General features: G+C 40.2%; 1 protein-coding gene across 1 annotated transcript in view; it reads right to left on the reverse strand.

Moving 5' to 3' along the window:
• Nucleotides 1-15,765, reverse strand: part of Sumf1 (sulfatase modifying factor 1) — an 84,110-nt gene that overhangs the window by 8,053 nt on the left and 60,292 nt on the right. Inside the window, exon 8 of the mRNA XM_041637277.1 lies at nt 3,535-3,594. Coding sequence (XP_041493211.1) covers nt 3,535-3,594 — 60 coding nt within the window. The remainder of the gene's footprint in view (nt 1-3,534; nt 3,595-15,765) is intronic.

Below are 15,765 nucleotides of genomic sequence, written 5' to 3' on the forward strand. Positions count from 1 at the left end.
ACAACTGGAGAACCACCATAAACAGGCTGCCCATGCATGCTTAAACATTGCTGGGGCATAAATGATGAAATGATCTACAAATAATTATTTATTAAATAACTAAATTTACAATTATACTTTGTTATAATTTAGATATGGTTTGAGTGCATCCCCTAAGGCTTTCAAGGGGGTAGAGACATACCTTTATGTTGTTTAGAGGTAAGGCCTTTTGGGGAGCTAATTAGGGTAAGGTAAAGTCATTTAGGTAGAGTTGGTGTAGCAGATCCTTCTGTATATGTGTTGCTTTTATTGGTTAATGAATAAAGAACTGCTTTGAGCCTATGGCAGGGAAGAACAGAACTGGGGGTGGGGAGTTAGGCTAGATGCTGGAAGAAAGAAGGGCGAAGTCAGAGAGAAGGGATGGAGTCGCCAGAGACAGACGCTGGGAACTTTACCCAGTAAATCACTGTCACATGGCGATACACAGATTAATAGAAATGAGTTAAATTAATATGTAAGAATTAGTCAATAAGAAGCTAGAGCTAATGGGCCAAGCAGTGATTTAATTAATACAGTTTCTGTATGATTATTTTGGGTCTAAGCTAGCCGGGCGGCTGGGAATCAACAAGTGGCTCCCCTCTCCAACATAGAGTCACTATTCTATTAATCTTATTCATTGGAAGAGGGAGAGTGATCATAATGAATGTATACATATGCATGCACACACACACACACACACACACCACTCAGAAACACCCTTTGTCACTTCCCATATGACGCCTTGGACCAACTCTGGTACTGCCAGCAAGAATATAATCACTATTTAATGCTCCTCAGCTTGGATCCCTAAAAATATAAACTAAAATAAGCCTCTTTTCCTTAAAAATGTAGTCTGCCTTGTATTTTCATTACAGTAATAGGGAGGGGTAAGGCTAAATGCCTAAGCTTAGGTCCAAATTTCTTTAATAAGGAACTCCACCAAGCAATTCAGAAAGAAATAATCTTAGTTTTATAAGACCTCTTCTTAAAAATGAGGATAAAAGATTGAAGATCTGACAATATTTTCCAATTACATACCAATATACCAAAACCACACAAAGATTACTAGGAACAATAAATAAGGATCTACTCATCATTAATTATATGCAAAAGTTCTCAACATTTAAAATAACTGAATTCAAACTACATAAAAAGACTAATACATCATGACTAAGAGGAATATTGCACCAGGAAAGCAATGATGGTTTAATAAATGAAAATCAAGCTGGACATGGTTAGTTGCTAATGTGAGATTCTGGGTCCCATAGTCAGTCCAAAGTCAACTTGGCTACATAGTGAGACACTGACTCAAAAAAACAAGAAAAAAAATGATAATCAATTATTGTGCTTCATTGTATTATACTGTACTAACTGACTGAAAAGACAAGAAAATCATCATTTAGCAAAATCTATATTCATTGATGAGTAAAAACTACAAATAAACTTGACAGTGGTGACGCACACCTTTAATCCCAGCACTTGGGAAGCAGAGGTAGGCAGATCTCTAAGTTCGAGGCAGCCTAGTCAACAGAGTGATTTCCAGGACAGCCAAGGTTGCACAGAGAAACCATGTCTTGAAAAAAAAATCTGCAAATATTCTCAATCTGATATGAAATATTAATAACAACCATAGTAGTATAATACTTAATTTCAGAAAGTTATTTATTGCCTATGATCAAGGCTGGGCATGGTGGTACATGCCTTTAATCCCAGTACTTGGAAGGCAGAGGCAGGCAGAATCTGTGTGAGTTCAAGGAGAGTCTGATTTACATAGTAAGTTCCTGGCCAACTAGAGTGACACAGTGAGACCCTGTCTCAAAAAAAAAAAAAAAAAAAACCAAAACAAACAGAATGAAATATGAGCCGAGCACAGTAGAACATATCCATAGTCCCATTTATTGGGAAGTTGAGGCAGAAAAAAAATGTTTTACTTCAGGAGTTAGAGACTGTATGGCCAGCATACCAAGACCCTGACTCAAAAATTCAATTAATTAATTATTCAATTATGATTGCATAAAGTTAAATTCACCCACATCTTATTATTAATGTAGATTTGTTGTTCATTTTTGGCTTCAGCTTTTGAAGACAGGCTCTCACTGTGTAGCCCTGGCTGACCTTGAACGCACAGACATCCACACTGCCTCTTAAAAAATGAAATTAAAGGTATATGCCACTATACTCAGTTTAATGTAGGTATGAAGCAAGAATTGAGCTGAACTGGATGAACTTCCCACCTGAATCATATGGAACATAAGAACCATGAATGGAACACATACCTACAAACTCACTCACATATACCATCTAGTTTCTTGAGGCCATTATCAAACTTTGCCGTATGTTTTCAACACCTCTGATGTGGAGGTGGGGTCTTCTGTTTTGTGTTGATTTCATTGGTTAATAAATAAACTGCCTTGGCCATTTGATAGGCCAGCCCTTAGGTGGGTGGAGTAGACAGAACAGAATGCTGGGAGAAAGAAAGCATAGTTGGTCAGACGCCATGGATCTAGCCACCAGGTCAGACATGCTGAATCTTTCCCGGTAAGCCACTACCTCATGGTGCTACACAGATCATTAGAAATGGGTTAATCAAGATGTGAGAATTAGCCATTAAGAGGCTGGAATTAATGGGCCAGGCAGCGTTTAAAAGAATACAACTTGCATGTTGTTATTTTGGGTAAAAAGCTAGCCGGACAAGACAAAAAGCAGGCCTGCTCGTCTCATTACTACACACCTCCAGAGTTTTAAAGATCCTGATGGATGTGGACAAAGTATGATAATGTGTCTATTACAAAATTAGTAACTTAATTAGAAGTCACTATAGATGGCTTTAAGTCTCCAGAACTGAGTCAACTACCAAGCAAAGTTCCTTGGTAGTAACAAACTGCAAAATGCTTCTTTATACACAGACAGAAGACAGAACCTGAGTGCTCAAGGCACTGAAAACACATGACTCAAAGAGGAAAGAGGAAGGGGTCGGATTCTATTTTCAAATTCCTTCTAAAAGTTGCTCGTGAGGCACCGATCACACAGACTAACCCAGAACTGCCATTTTGGAAACTGAAATCATAGCTCATGGAACAAAAATGCACATATTAACACCCAACACACTTGGGTGCTTCCATTTTGGTAGACCACAAACCAACCTCCATTTATAACTTTAGCTTGAATCTCAACAAAGAATTCAGGAATTTACAGACATCCGAAATTATGGGTGTGGTCCTAGACTTAAACATGGGAAGAGGTAGATGATCCACCCTCTTTCACAGACCAACAGAAGCCTCTCACCAGGCACAAGTCAGCAGACTATCTGGTTGATAGAATGCGATTCACAAGCTCCATTTCTCCTGTTACTTCTCCCATGTCTGTTCATAAATTGAAGACTCCCATGTTTTTTTTTTTCTCATTTGGATGGGAAGAGGTTTATACTGGCAAAAATGAATGAAATGTTTGGGGGCAGTAAGATATAATGAATGTGTGACCCACAAGAACATGCAACAGTTTAGTAGCATGACTGACCTTATGGCACATGTAGGATCCACCTTTCTTCACACGGTCTTTCCCAGAAGTGGGGCCTTTCTATGGATGAAAAGAAAAACCATGTTAGTCTCAACAACATGAACACTCTTCACTTAGTGGGAAAGGGTCCATTTTGTTAGAGGCGGTCATCCATGACTACCTAAACTCTCCACATGTTTCCACCCTGGACCTTGCACCTGCACTCACACCCTTCTGAATACCCATGTCCCCAAATGTCCAACCACCTTTCCTCTACAGTCCGCCTCAAGTTCCATGCTACTGAATGAGGACTTTGTGATGACAGGAAGCAATTCTACCTCTAATCTCCCAAATCCACTGTTTGCCTTGGTGCCTACTAAACCAAATGGCAGCATCTCCTGCCTCACCATCCTGTTATTAATATTTATCCTGTATTATCACCAGCTTATTCAACCAGATAGCGAGGGTGAGTTATGTTATTGGTGTTCAATAATTCCTCTGTGTCTTACCTAGTACACCCTTTACAGTCTCAAAAATGATATACAACCATGTGGCTGTTAATGTAATTCAGAAGCAAGATACTGTAGACATAGTGCCTACTAGAAAAAAAAGCCATACTCTAAGTATTTTGTATTAATTCTTGGGTCATCAATAGCCCTTTGGAGGGAGGTTAAGTAGCAGAATGAAGATTCACACCCAAGTTTTGCTCCAGGATTTGTGCTCTGAAGCACTCTGAGACCCTACTTCCCATTAGAAAGCAGAAGGGCAGGAAGTTGGAGAGAGCCTCATGCTCACAGAAGGAACAGTGAAGAGAACAAAGACCCAGACAGAGCAGCCAAAAGGCAAGTCTGTTTCTTCTAGAAAGTTCTGATAAAACAGCAATGGAGATGAAAATCCTGGCGCTTCCACTGCCAAGATAAAAGCCTCAAGATCAAGTTGTGCTCTCCAAAAGGCCTGTAAGAAGTGCCAAGAAGCTCCCATAAGCCAGAGCTAGGGAGTGGAGTGGGAATGCTTTTGTTTTTCCTTTGTTGTTCAAAAAAACAACTAATCACACAGCCATCTGCTCTATTTACTGAAAATAAGAGAAGCCTGCACAATCTTCTTCCGGGCTTAGTTTTCCTATTTCTAGCAAAAAACATACTTGTCAAAGGCTATGGACTATGAGACAAAAGTTAAAAGGACCATGCATGCCTCACCCTCAAAGGAGGTGGCACACTGTCTTGACACTGTTATCAAGGTGGCTAGAAGGGCAGGTTTCTTCCAAGCATTCCCAGGTATTTATACACTGTCACATAGTCACTGACTCTACATTATTCCTTTGCAAGTTCAGGGTATTACCAAGGCCCCAAACACTTAGATACATTGATAAATTTTTCCAATTATAATTGGCACACTGAAAATATAAAAAACACCAGTGAAGATAAAGGCTACAATCACAGCTTTCTCTTGAGGAACACCTAGAATTAGACAGCTATTGCATCAGAATCTCTGGAGGAATTTATCAATGTATAAAAGTAAGGCATTTGGGGCTACAAAGACAGTTCAGCGTTGAAAAGCACTGGCTGCCCTTCCAGAGGACCCAGGTTCAATTCTCAGCACTGATACAGCATCTCAGAACCATTCATAACCCCAGTCCTAGGGGATCTAAGGCCTTCTTCTGGCTTCTCCGGGTACTGCATGCACATGGTGCACAGATATAGATGCAGGCAAAGCACCTGTGCACATAAAAAAAGTAGGAAAAGGGTAAGGCATTAATCAAGAATTAACCTGAAGAGCTGAGGAGATGGCTCAGCAGTGAAGAGCACAGACTGCTCTTCCAGAAGACCCAGGTTGAATTCCCAGTACCCACATGGCAGCTCACATAACTGTCTGTAACTCCAGTTCCAGAAGAGCAAAACCACCAATGTACATAAAAAAAAAAATCATTTGAAGCACATATAATTACGTATCTGCTCATATGATGGCCATATCACTTAAGACTCTTTCTTGCTTGGGAATTCTTGCATTTGCTGCCTTGGGAGGTTTGTCACAGTCTATCAGACCATAGGTTAATGACAATTCAGTTCTTACCATAATTATCACGATATGTGCCAGAATATAAGGTAAATTTTGTTTTGTCAAAATACATCTAAGAACAAGAACAGGTCATTCACCAATAGGAAGATGCAACAACAAAATTTCCCTCTCATTGTTATTCCAATGTCCTAACGCTGCAGCTGAAAAATATTTCCCCCTTCACGGTAGCACAGCACTAACAAGAGCCATCGCGGGATAATATGACTACAAAAGCCAACACAATCCTGAACCGAGGTGACTGCCCAGCAACTTGCTATAAATGAGACTATTTTTCTTATAAAACAAGACATAGGATTAGGTACAAATGAAATGCTTACCACCTTGCCAATAAGGCAGGAAAATTACTAAGAGGACATAGTGTCTTAAATAGTGACCCTAAAACTCAAGTTAAAAAGAGCCTTAAAAGGTTACTAATTTGGGTTGCTGGGATGGCTCACGCATAAACGGGTTTGTCATGAAGCCTTTTTGATCTGAGTTCAATCCATAGGACTTATATGGAAGAAGGAGAAAACTGACTCCTGCAAGCTGCCTTCTGACTTCCACATACTCACTATGCCACCTGTGCCCACACATAAACATACAAACAAAATTAAAAAATGGGTTAGTGATGATATCTCTATTTCTCTGTCTTTCGGTGGTAAGAGCCTTTTGCTGAAAACATCACTTGCTTTGGGTGCAGGACACAGAGAAATCAACCTCGAACTGAGCAGTAAACTCCTGAATGGCTGGCCTACAGAGTGAGAGAGGTGCTATGCAGTTGGTGGCAGAAAGAAACATCACTGCCCTCACCTAGTGTGGAACCCTGACAATACAATACTGAACTGTTGGCAAGATATGCTCATATCAGCAGTGGCATGATGGTTAAGAGAGTAACCAACTTTCTGGTTGGCTAGGCGCCCAGCTCCACAGGAGGAATTTCATACCTGGTACTGTAAACCTGCTCGAAAGTACATTACCAAAGGGATCAAAGGCCTTGGGGAAGCCTACTGTTTTTGCTTTGCTAAATGGTCACACTGTCACGCTGTCTTCTAAATGTTTATACCCATGGATTTGTGTTGCTCTCATATTTGGTCAGAGACAATTGTTATGTAAGACCCATAAGTGATCGAGGTGCATAGTTTGAGTGACTCTATGGATGTGTCATCTTTGTTAGCTTGCCAACACCCAAGGCTCAGGAAATATCATAGAAGAGGGGTGGAAAGAATGTAAGAGCTAGCAGACAGGAGGAGAGCTGTATCATGTTGACTTCTGGATATGACCTGGTTGTTCACTGTATCAGTTTCATAAGATCAAGTCAGCCAAAATTCTACCATGGATCAAGGAAGAATCCTCAAGACCCATCTCTACTCAAAGAATTAAGAATATTATTTTAAAATTTTGCATTTTATAGACACACATTGAAATTTTAGGTAAAAATCATATAGCACTTGGATTGTCCTTTAAAGTCCTTTAAAAATAACATAAAGGTAATGATTAAACTACGACATAATTGCCAAAATAGAAGCTTTACAACGTGTCACAACTCTGTTCCAGCCATATTCTCATAGATCTCAAGGACCCACACACTTGAAGAAAACCACGATTTCATAATACAGTGTACATATGTATGAACATATCAAAAATCAAATTTAAAAATCAGCATTACAGCCACTCTGTACAGTAAAAATTTAGTAGTAAATTCATCTTACACACGTAGATATGCACAGACACAGACTCACTAGTGGTTGGTTCCAACTCGGATTGAATGAGTCACAACTGAGAGAGCTAGCTATTGACTACTGAGTCTAAGCTATGGGGTTTCATTTACATCTCAACACTTTTAAAACAAAAAACTTAAAAGTAACATTTAGCTAAGATGCCACCAAACAGAGTCACTAACATTATTATTAGTAACATTGTTTGAAGAAAGAAAAAAGAAAGTTAAGAGGCAGGGATGTGGGCCTTTAAAATCGTCATATCAAACTCTTAATAAAAATTGAGGGAACAGATTCAGTGTAGGAAAAACTAAAATTCTCTAGTATTAGAAGGGTCTCCTTTGCTCACTCAGAGACAATTCATTAAAAAATTTTAAATAATCTTTCATCATGTTTCCTGTCTCATTATAAACAACCCAGTGCCATAAGCACAATTCATTCTGCAAAGCAGAAAATAGTAATAAGCTTCTAGAAGAGTCCCACAATCCTCTAAATAACCCCTCACCCATACCCTAGTAAGCAACCCCAATGAAACTCACTATGACAGATGGTAAAGTGGGGACAGGAACACACGGACAGGCGGACGGACACACATACACACACTAGCTGGGAGGAGGATGGGTATCAGAGAAAATGAGATGGGGACAAGAGGGAAATGAGGTAAAAATTGTATTTGTGTATGTGTATGAAAATGTAATGAGCCGGATGGTGGTGGTACAAGGTTTTAATCCCAGCCTTGGGAGGCAAAAGCAGAGGCAGGCAGATCTCTAAAGTTGGAGGCCAGCCTGGTCTACAGAGAAAGTTCCAGGATAGTCAGGGCTACACAGAGAAACCCTGTCTTGAAAAAAAAAAAGTCATAATGAAACCCATTATTGTATATAATTGATACATACTAATAAAAATATTTAAAAAATAAATAAGAGTAATGAAGTAAAAGAAAAGAATGCGCCTCTGTGGTCACCCAGCACATTGTAGATGTGACTTGTACAAACATGGAACATGTGAGGACACTCCAGCGGTACTCAGATGCTGGCTGTGCTGGCTGACAGCCCTAAAGCCTTTGGCTGAGTGTAGGCAGAGCAGCAAAGATTAGCAGTTTACAATTACTACAGACATCCCCTTTCAATCATAATGGAAATCCGAACTTAAGAAAAAAGTGGAAGCAGTGAAGAGCTAGATCCAAGTTGTCTGAAATCAGAAAATACCTTTGATAGTGACCAAACCAGATGCTTGTAGTATGGACTTTTTGCCTTTAAGAAAATAAAAAGAGGGATCGTGAAACTGCTCAAAATTTCTAAAGAGAATGTTAAAAGGCCTTGTAGATTTCCTTATGAAGCATCTGCTCAAATAACCCAGACAGATGCTTAGAAGCCCTGTGTTTTTCCTACTTACTAACAACACTTCTCACCAGCCTCCCAGAAACATTTCATTCTCTCTGCCTAATAACCTGGTTCCACTTGCTCATTAGACTCTTTCTTACCTTGCAGGATCTACCTCATCAAATGTTACCTCTGAATGAAAAACATGGGCTCAATCAACTTGGGTTCAAATCCTGCCTCCAACACTGAATGACCCTTCGGGATAGTTATGCAATCCCCATATTCCCCCAGGTTCCTCTTTTACAAAATAGAGCTAATAATGGTCCCTGCTCCTCTGGACCAATGTAGAGAGTGAAGGAGATGATGCCTGAGAAAATGACAGGCAATCTGTGTCAGGCTGATGGCACTGCTTTGTATTATTAATTTATAACTAACTTAGATTTCCCAAAGGCGCTCATGAACTGAATAGACCTCGCCATGTATAACTTCAAATTCAAACCCACAGAGACCACTTGATCTAGTTTGTCTGATGCTCAACTCCCAGATGGAGCTATCCAAGCCCTAATAAAATTAATGGCATGCTAACAACCCTTGTGAAATAAAGACAGACTGTTTTATACTACAATAAAATCACCATAGTTAGCATCACAAAGTACAGTCTGACTCTGTCGTGGCATCGGACTTAGCTGAACTGAACTTTTCATCAGTAAAACTAACACAGAAACCTGTGAGTCATAGACAGCAGATTTAATGTCATTTCAACATAATGAAAAAATCCAAAAATATTTGCCTTCATAAGGTCTCTCTCCACTAGTCTACTCCAAGCCATGTCTCAACACCTGAGAGAAAACTGGAATTCAAAATGTTCTTTATTTTTTTTTAAAAAAAAAAACATTTAAACAGCAATTTTGTAAATATCTCAAAATATCTGCCAATTTTGGGAGATAATCTGGATTCTGCCCTCTCTTTCACCCCTACATCCAACTAGTCCAATTAGCTTTACCTCCAAAGGAAAGCTTTAAAGAATGACGGCTCATCATCTCCATGTCAACCTCTGGTTCAGGCCACCATCATTTGTCACCAGAACCACTGCAATAGCCTCCTAACAGGCCTTTACAGATACCAAAACTGACACCTGGTAGCATCTAATAATATGTGTTGAGTAGATAAAAGATTGGCATCTCATGACAAAGCCAGAAAGAAAAAGGAATGCATACTGTATAATTTCCCTTATCTAAAACTAAAAAAAGTACCAGCTAATCTGTGCTTTCTAGAAAGAGGATCAAACGTTGCTGGGACATGAGACACAGAGAGGGGTAAAATCATAAGGTAGCACAAAGAAAGTCTGAGGTGACTAGTATGTTCATAATTCTGATTGGAATGATCTCATGGATGTTTACCAAGCTTGATCAAAATGAACACTTTAAACGTATGCAATGTATCGTGATGTGAGAGTGTCATAAATCAATCTGTTGATTTCATTGGTTAAGCAATAAAGAAACTGCTTGGCCCTCATAGGTTAAAACATAGGTGGGTGGAGTAAACAGAACAGAATGCTGGGAGAAAGAAGCTGAGTCAAGGAGTTGCCATGATTCTCCCACTCCAGGCAGACACAGGTTAAGATCATTCCTGGTAAGCCAGCTCATGGGCTACACAGATTATAAGAAATGGGCTAGTCCAGGTGCGAGAGTTAACCGAGAAAAGGCTAGATATAATGGGCCAAGCGGTGTTTAAAAGAATACAGTTTCCGTGTAGCAAGTTCGAAGCCAGATGGGGATATATAATGAAACCCCTATCTCCAAACAAAGAAGAGAAAAAGGAGAGGAAAAAATGAGAACGGGGATGAGAGAAGAAAGAGGAAAAGGAGGAAGCGGCAGTGATGGCCGCTATGACAAGTGACAGGAAAAATGAGACATACCAGCATTTCCCACCTCACAGCAATTCGCCCTTTATTTCTGCAAGTATAAAGCTGTACCTTGACAGCACAAGCTTTGTTCTGCTCCCCAATTTATATGAGCATTCACCAGCATCTGAGACTGGGGATGTCAACAGCCATCTACTGACTCCACAGTGACTACGCTATACTTAAATGTCCGTGAAATAACTGCTAGCCAGAGATTTGGGATTTGGCAAATGAAGGGAATAGAGGCCAGAAACAAACAGACAAACAAAAGATGGAAAGGGTCACCTTAAAAATCTTATTTCTACAAAATAACAAAGTCAGTCTTAGTCTTAAAACATACTGCAGAAAGGAAGTAACCAGAGACATCCTCAAGGTGAGCAAGACAGCTGGCATCCCCAGGCAGACAGCACAAGAACTGGGGACACCAGGGTCTAGCCTGGGCTCTGACTCTCCCTCTTGGTCTTGAGTCCCCTCATTTGTGAAATGAAAGAGCTGCAGAGGGACACTCTGAGGTCCCGCCTTCACGACCATGTCATGGGAACTAGTAGACACAGCCTTAGACAGTGCCTATCCCATCATCCCAAGTTGATTCACAGCCTCCAGAGAACTTTCTATCCATTCTTCCAGAAATGGGAGATAAGCAACCACAACCTTCTTTAAAATGCTTCAGTAAGGGTTTCAACTTTTGTAGCCACTCCCAACAACTACCAGGTAGGAGAAAGAGAAGAAAAGTGGAGCCAGGCTCCAAAAAAGTAATTTAAGGCTCTAAACTTCCCAGCAGCATACCCACACACACTGTAGTAAATGAGAGGCAATTTTAAAATTATGGATATGAAGTTTCTAAGTGCTAAAAACCAGGCAGCCTAAATACAGAGGCAGCCATTGCTGAGAGAAAACAAGTCCCATGGATTTCTGTACCAAGGAAACTATGTTTCTACCATCTATGCAAAGCTGCACTCTGCTCTGTAGACTATGTCTCCTAATGTGCAGGTGCTTCTCCAGCTCAGAAAGCTGGGGAGATACTGTACAGCACACCCTTGTCTACCCAACACCAGTGATAGGCACACTAAATAGAGAGAAATCAGTTTCTCCACTGTAAACAACGCATACATACACCTTTTTAAAAGGTGACTTCCAGGTAAACCCAAACCAAACCACCAATATCACAGGGTACCAGCTACGCTGGCTTAAATAACTGCTCTAGAGCCAATCACTTCTACTTTGCAGAAAGCACTGAGAGCCTCAGTCCTGCAAGCAAGGTCAGACAGGGTTCTAAGCATCCCTTAAAGTGAATAGGATAAACAAGTCAGTTTTCCTAAGGACTTAACACATTCTCAGGCGCCTTTCTGTGTTCTGCATGATACTTCATCAGCAAGTTAAGGGAGAAGATGGCAATTAACTTACACCAAATGGTAGTTTAACTTAAACATTATTTTCAAGGAACTACTTAAAGCGTACCATGATTTTACTTGGACGGTCTGAAAGTGGGTAAGTGCTAAGTGCCCACTTCTGGGCACCGTCTCAGTTGATGAGATGCAGTGTTTAGTTCCTGTGCTGGGTATGAAGTGGAGGCTGGCCATGGGAAGAAGTGTTATTTATAACTGCATGCTACCAGATGGCATAGCTCTCCTCCACATTTCTAAAAGGGGCCAGAGAAAAGCTCCTCCATGTATTAGATTTCAGAGTAAGGTGTATTGTGGCTTACAAATATTTCTTTAAAACTTTGATTACATCCCAAACACTAGTTTTAATTAGCGTTTATGAACTGCTTACTACATACCAGCCTCTACATTACACATTTTCTTCAAAGTATCATGGAAACCTCCCAATAACCTAGAAAAGCACTACTATTTCTTCACTTTTTCAATGACATTTATTTACTTATTGTTTATGTGGGCATGTATAGGTAAGCAAGGCAATGAAACAACTTGGGATGTATCCAAGGGTGTATGTATGAGCTCCCATGAAATGGGAATGGAGCCAGGACCTCAGAGGGCCCCTTCGAAGCACTTGAACTTAACAATGAGGAAAGTTAAGACCAAGAGTGAGGGTCAGAGCCCAGACTAGATAGACCCTGTGGTTCTAGTTCCTTGACCTGGTGGTGGCTGCCCAGGGATGCCATCTGTCCAGCTCACCCTGAAGATGCCTCTTTCCATCTGCAGTGTGATTTAAGATCAAGGCTGGTTTTGGTCTTTATAGAAATAAGATTTTAAAGTGCCCCTTTCCGTGGCACACATGGAGGCCAGAGGAAAAGCGTGAGGAGGCTGTTCTCCTTCCACAACAAAGGAATCAAGGACAGGCATCAAGTTTGGTGGCAAAACCTTCACCCTCCGAGCCACGTCATCAGCCCACACTACCACTTCATCACTGACACACAAGGAAGCTGAGTAAATGCATTAAACCTGCTTCAGTCTGTTCAATTAGTGGGTGGCTGAGTACGGACGTAAAACAAGATCCAGCTTTAAAACAAAATGCTTCCAACATCCACGGTATGCTTCTTTCCTACATGTGATTAAATAGACACACATTTGTGTGTGCCTAGGTGTTTTCACTTGCTTTTACTTTTTTTAAAAAAAATATTTATTATGTATACAATATTCTGTCTGTGTGTATGTCTGCAGGCCAGAAGAGGGCACCAGACCTCATTACAGATGGGTGTGAGCCACCATGTGGTTGCCGGGAATTGAGCTCACGTCCTTTGGAAGAGCAGGCAATGCTCTTAATTACTGAGCCATCTCTCCAGCCCTTGCTTTTACTTTTAAAATATCTGCAACCCTTGTGAGGTAAAGGATATCTACAAATGCCCCAAACCTTACATACAAATGTGGCATTGGTAGATTCTGATAAACAAATGAAAACGCAAACTTCCTCAGGATCTGGAGGGGACTGGTTCCAAGACTCAAATCCACACAGTGTTCCATCTCTTATGCCAAATGAAGCAGTGCTAGCAGATAATCTACACATCCTGCTGTGTATTCTGCAACATCCCTAGATTATTTATAATTTCTAGTGGTACACAGTCACTATGCAAAGCTCTACTATACGACATGGTTTAGGAAATCATGACAGCAAAAAGGTCTGGATAGTTTTGGGTACAATTTTTCAAATTTTTCAGTGGGTAGTTGATGGGAATCTTGAATGCATAACTTGGTGATACCAAGGGCCTCATCCATGGACTCACACCAGAGTGATGTGTGACATACATGTACCTGCATTAAAAATAAGTCTACAGAGCCACATCAAAAAAAGTTTGCAGCATAACCTGGTTAAGAAGAAAGTGTAATTTGACTGTTCTATTTTCTCATCAGGCTTCATTTCCAGATCCTTGAGGGAAAGAACAAATGAGTCATGGTGTGGCAGAGGGAAGGCACTACAAGTGAGCTAGAGGAATGGAAAGTGACATATTGTTACTTCATCATTCCTTAACAAGTTAGGTTTCAGATTTAAAAAACAACAACAATTTGCCTAGTCAGTAATTTTAATAATGACTCAATAGAAATAAGAAACCAAAAAGGCAAGAAGACCAGGAATCCAATTTCAGGTCTCAAAATCATAGAAAGCGTAGGCATAATCTACTAGCTCTCGCTTGCCTTTGGAAAGAGGCACTGTATGACACAGCGATTCATGCCTCCTAAATTGTCTTACATATTCATAACACTTCCTGATCTAACATATGTGGTTTGTGATAAAATAGTACTACAAGGAAGTAAGTAGCCCTTCATATTTTGTATTTGAAATAACACTTAAGAGTCCAGCAAACAGCAACAAGTCTGGGGATCAGAAAAGCTGGAATTAAGTCCAGACTACAAATAATGTTCAAAAGCCAGTGTGAAGTCAGAACCTCTCTCCACTCCACTCCAAGAATAATCATGAATAATGTTTCCAAGACCTAGTCCTATGTTCACATCATTAGAAAGATTTTGAGAATATGATGTGTGTGTGTGTGTGTGTGTGTGTGTGTGTGTGTGTGTGTAGATAGGGAAGGAAAAAGAGAAAGATAATATACAGATTAGATAGACAGACAGATAGATACATGCATGCAAACATACATAATTGAGCACTTGCATGCATGTGCTTAAGGAAGCACTCTAATTCAGAGAGAAGAAACCTTTATCAACACAAAGCATAGCCTCTTTGATTTCATTCTCAACAAAACTACTATCCAAATTTACACGATTTTGTTTAACCCAAAATACAGGGCTGGATACATGTACAGTTCGGTGGTAGACTGCTTTTCCAACCATATATGAGACCTTAGATTCCATCTTAAGCAACACACACACAGAGCAAACCAAAATAGATTTTACCATCCTCAGCTATGTAGGTGGATACAGATGCTGTTAGGTCCAAAGTCCCCGAACTCCAAAAGGCAGTCTAAATATCCAGAAATGGGCTCAACCTAGACTATAGGAGGATTTCTGGTGGTTACATAAAACCCAGATGAGTACTGCTTCTAGCTGAAAGCCATGGCTGTTTTCTGTAATGATTTCACTTTTGGTTAGTTCTTCAGTAGTCAAGGGAAAATGTCCATGAATATGAGTTGACTCATACATGAAAAACTATAAAGAAAAGTTATTTTGTAGGCCAGAATCTACACATATGCTAATATCTGTTGACTACTGAGAGGGATAAAATAAAGCTCTAACTAAAAATGTAGAAAAAAAAGTAGGGATTGACAAAAGTGTTGAGAATAAGTGACTATTTATTGTTCAATCCTAAATGGAACACCTATACCAATACCCCTGCCTCCCACACCAAAGACTTAGGAAACATTATAAATGAGAGGCACAAAGAGCCAGAGGATGGGAGGACTGGTGTGAAATGCTGTCTTTTGGATATGGCATGACCATGGCACTCTAGAACTCATTGTAGCTCTAAGTTACCCACTGAGTTACTTGGGAAGAGGGCACTCACATGATGGGGTGAGGGTTCGGGATCCCAGGAATGCCAAAAGAATGAACATGATCAAGAAATATTGTTTACATGTATGAAACTGTCAAAGAATGAAGAAAAGGCATTCTATTGAAAAAAATCGAAGCTAAGATACTATAGCATTTTGGGTGAGAAAAAAAATATCAACCCACTGTCCCAAATACAAAAAGATGGTTAGCAGGCCCACAGAGATGACAAATCTGGTAGAAGCAATTGGGCCTACAATGCAGAGTTAAGATGGTACCCCATAGGTACAAGGGAGCTACTGCCGAGGGAGCAGGTCCAAGCCAGAGAATTTTGTAGGACTGGGTGCCAGTTAGGGATCTCT

The sequence above is a fragment of the Microtus oregoni genome, unplaced genomic scaffold (assembly GCF_018167655.1).
Source record: "Microtus oregoni isolate MIOR12 unplaced genomic scaffold, Mior012 000002F_ref0000024, whole genome shotgun sequence".
In the NCBI taxonomy this organism is placed as follows: Eukaryota; Metazoa; Chordata; class Mammalia; order Rodentia; family Cricetidae; genus Microtus; species Microtus oregoni.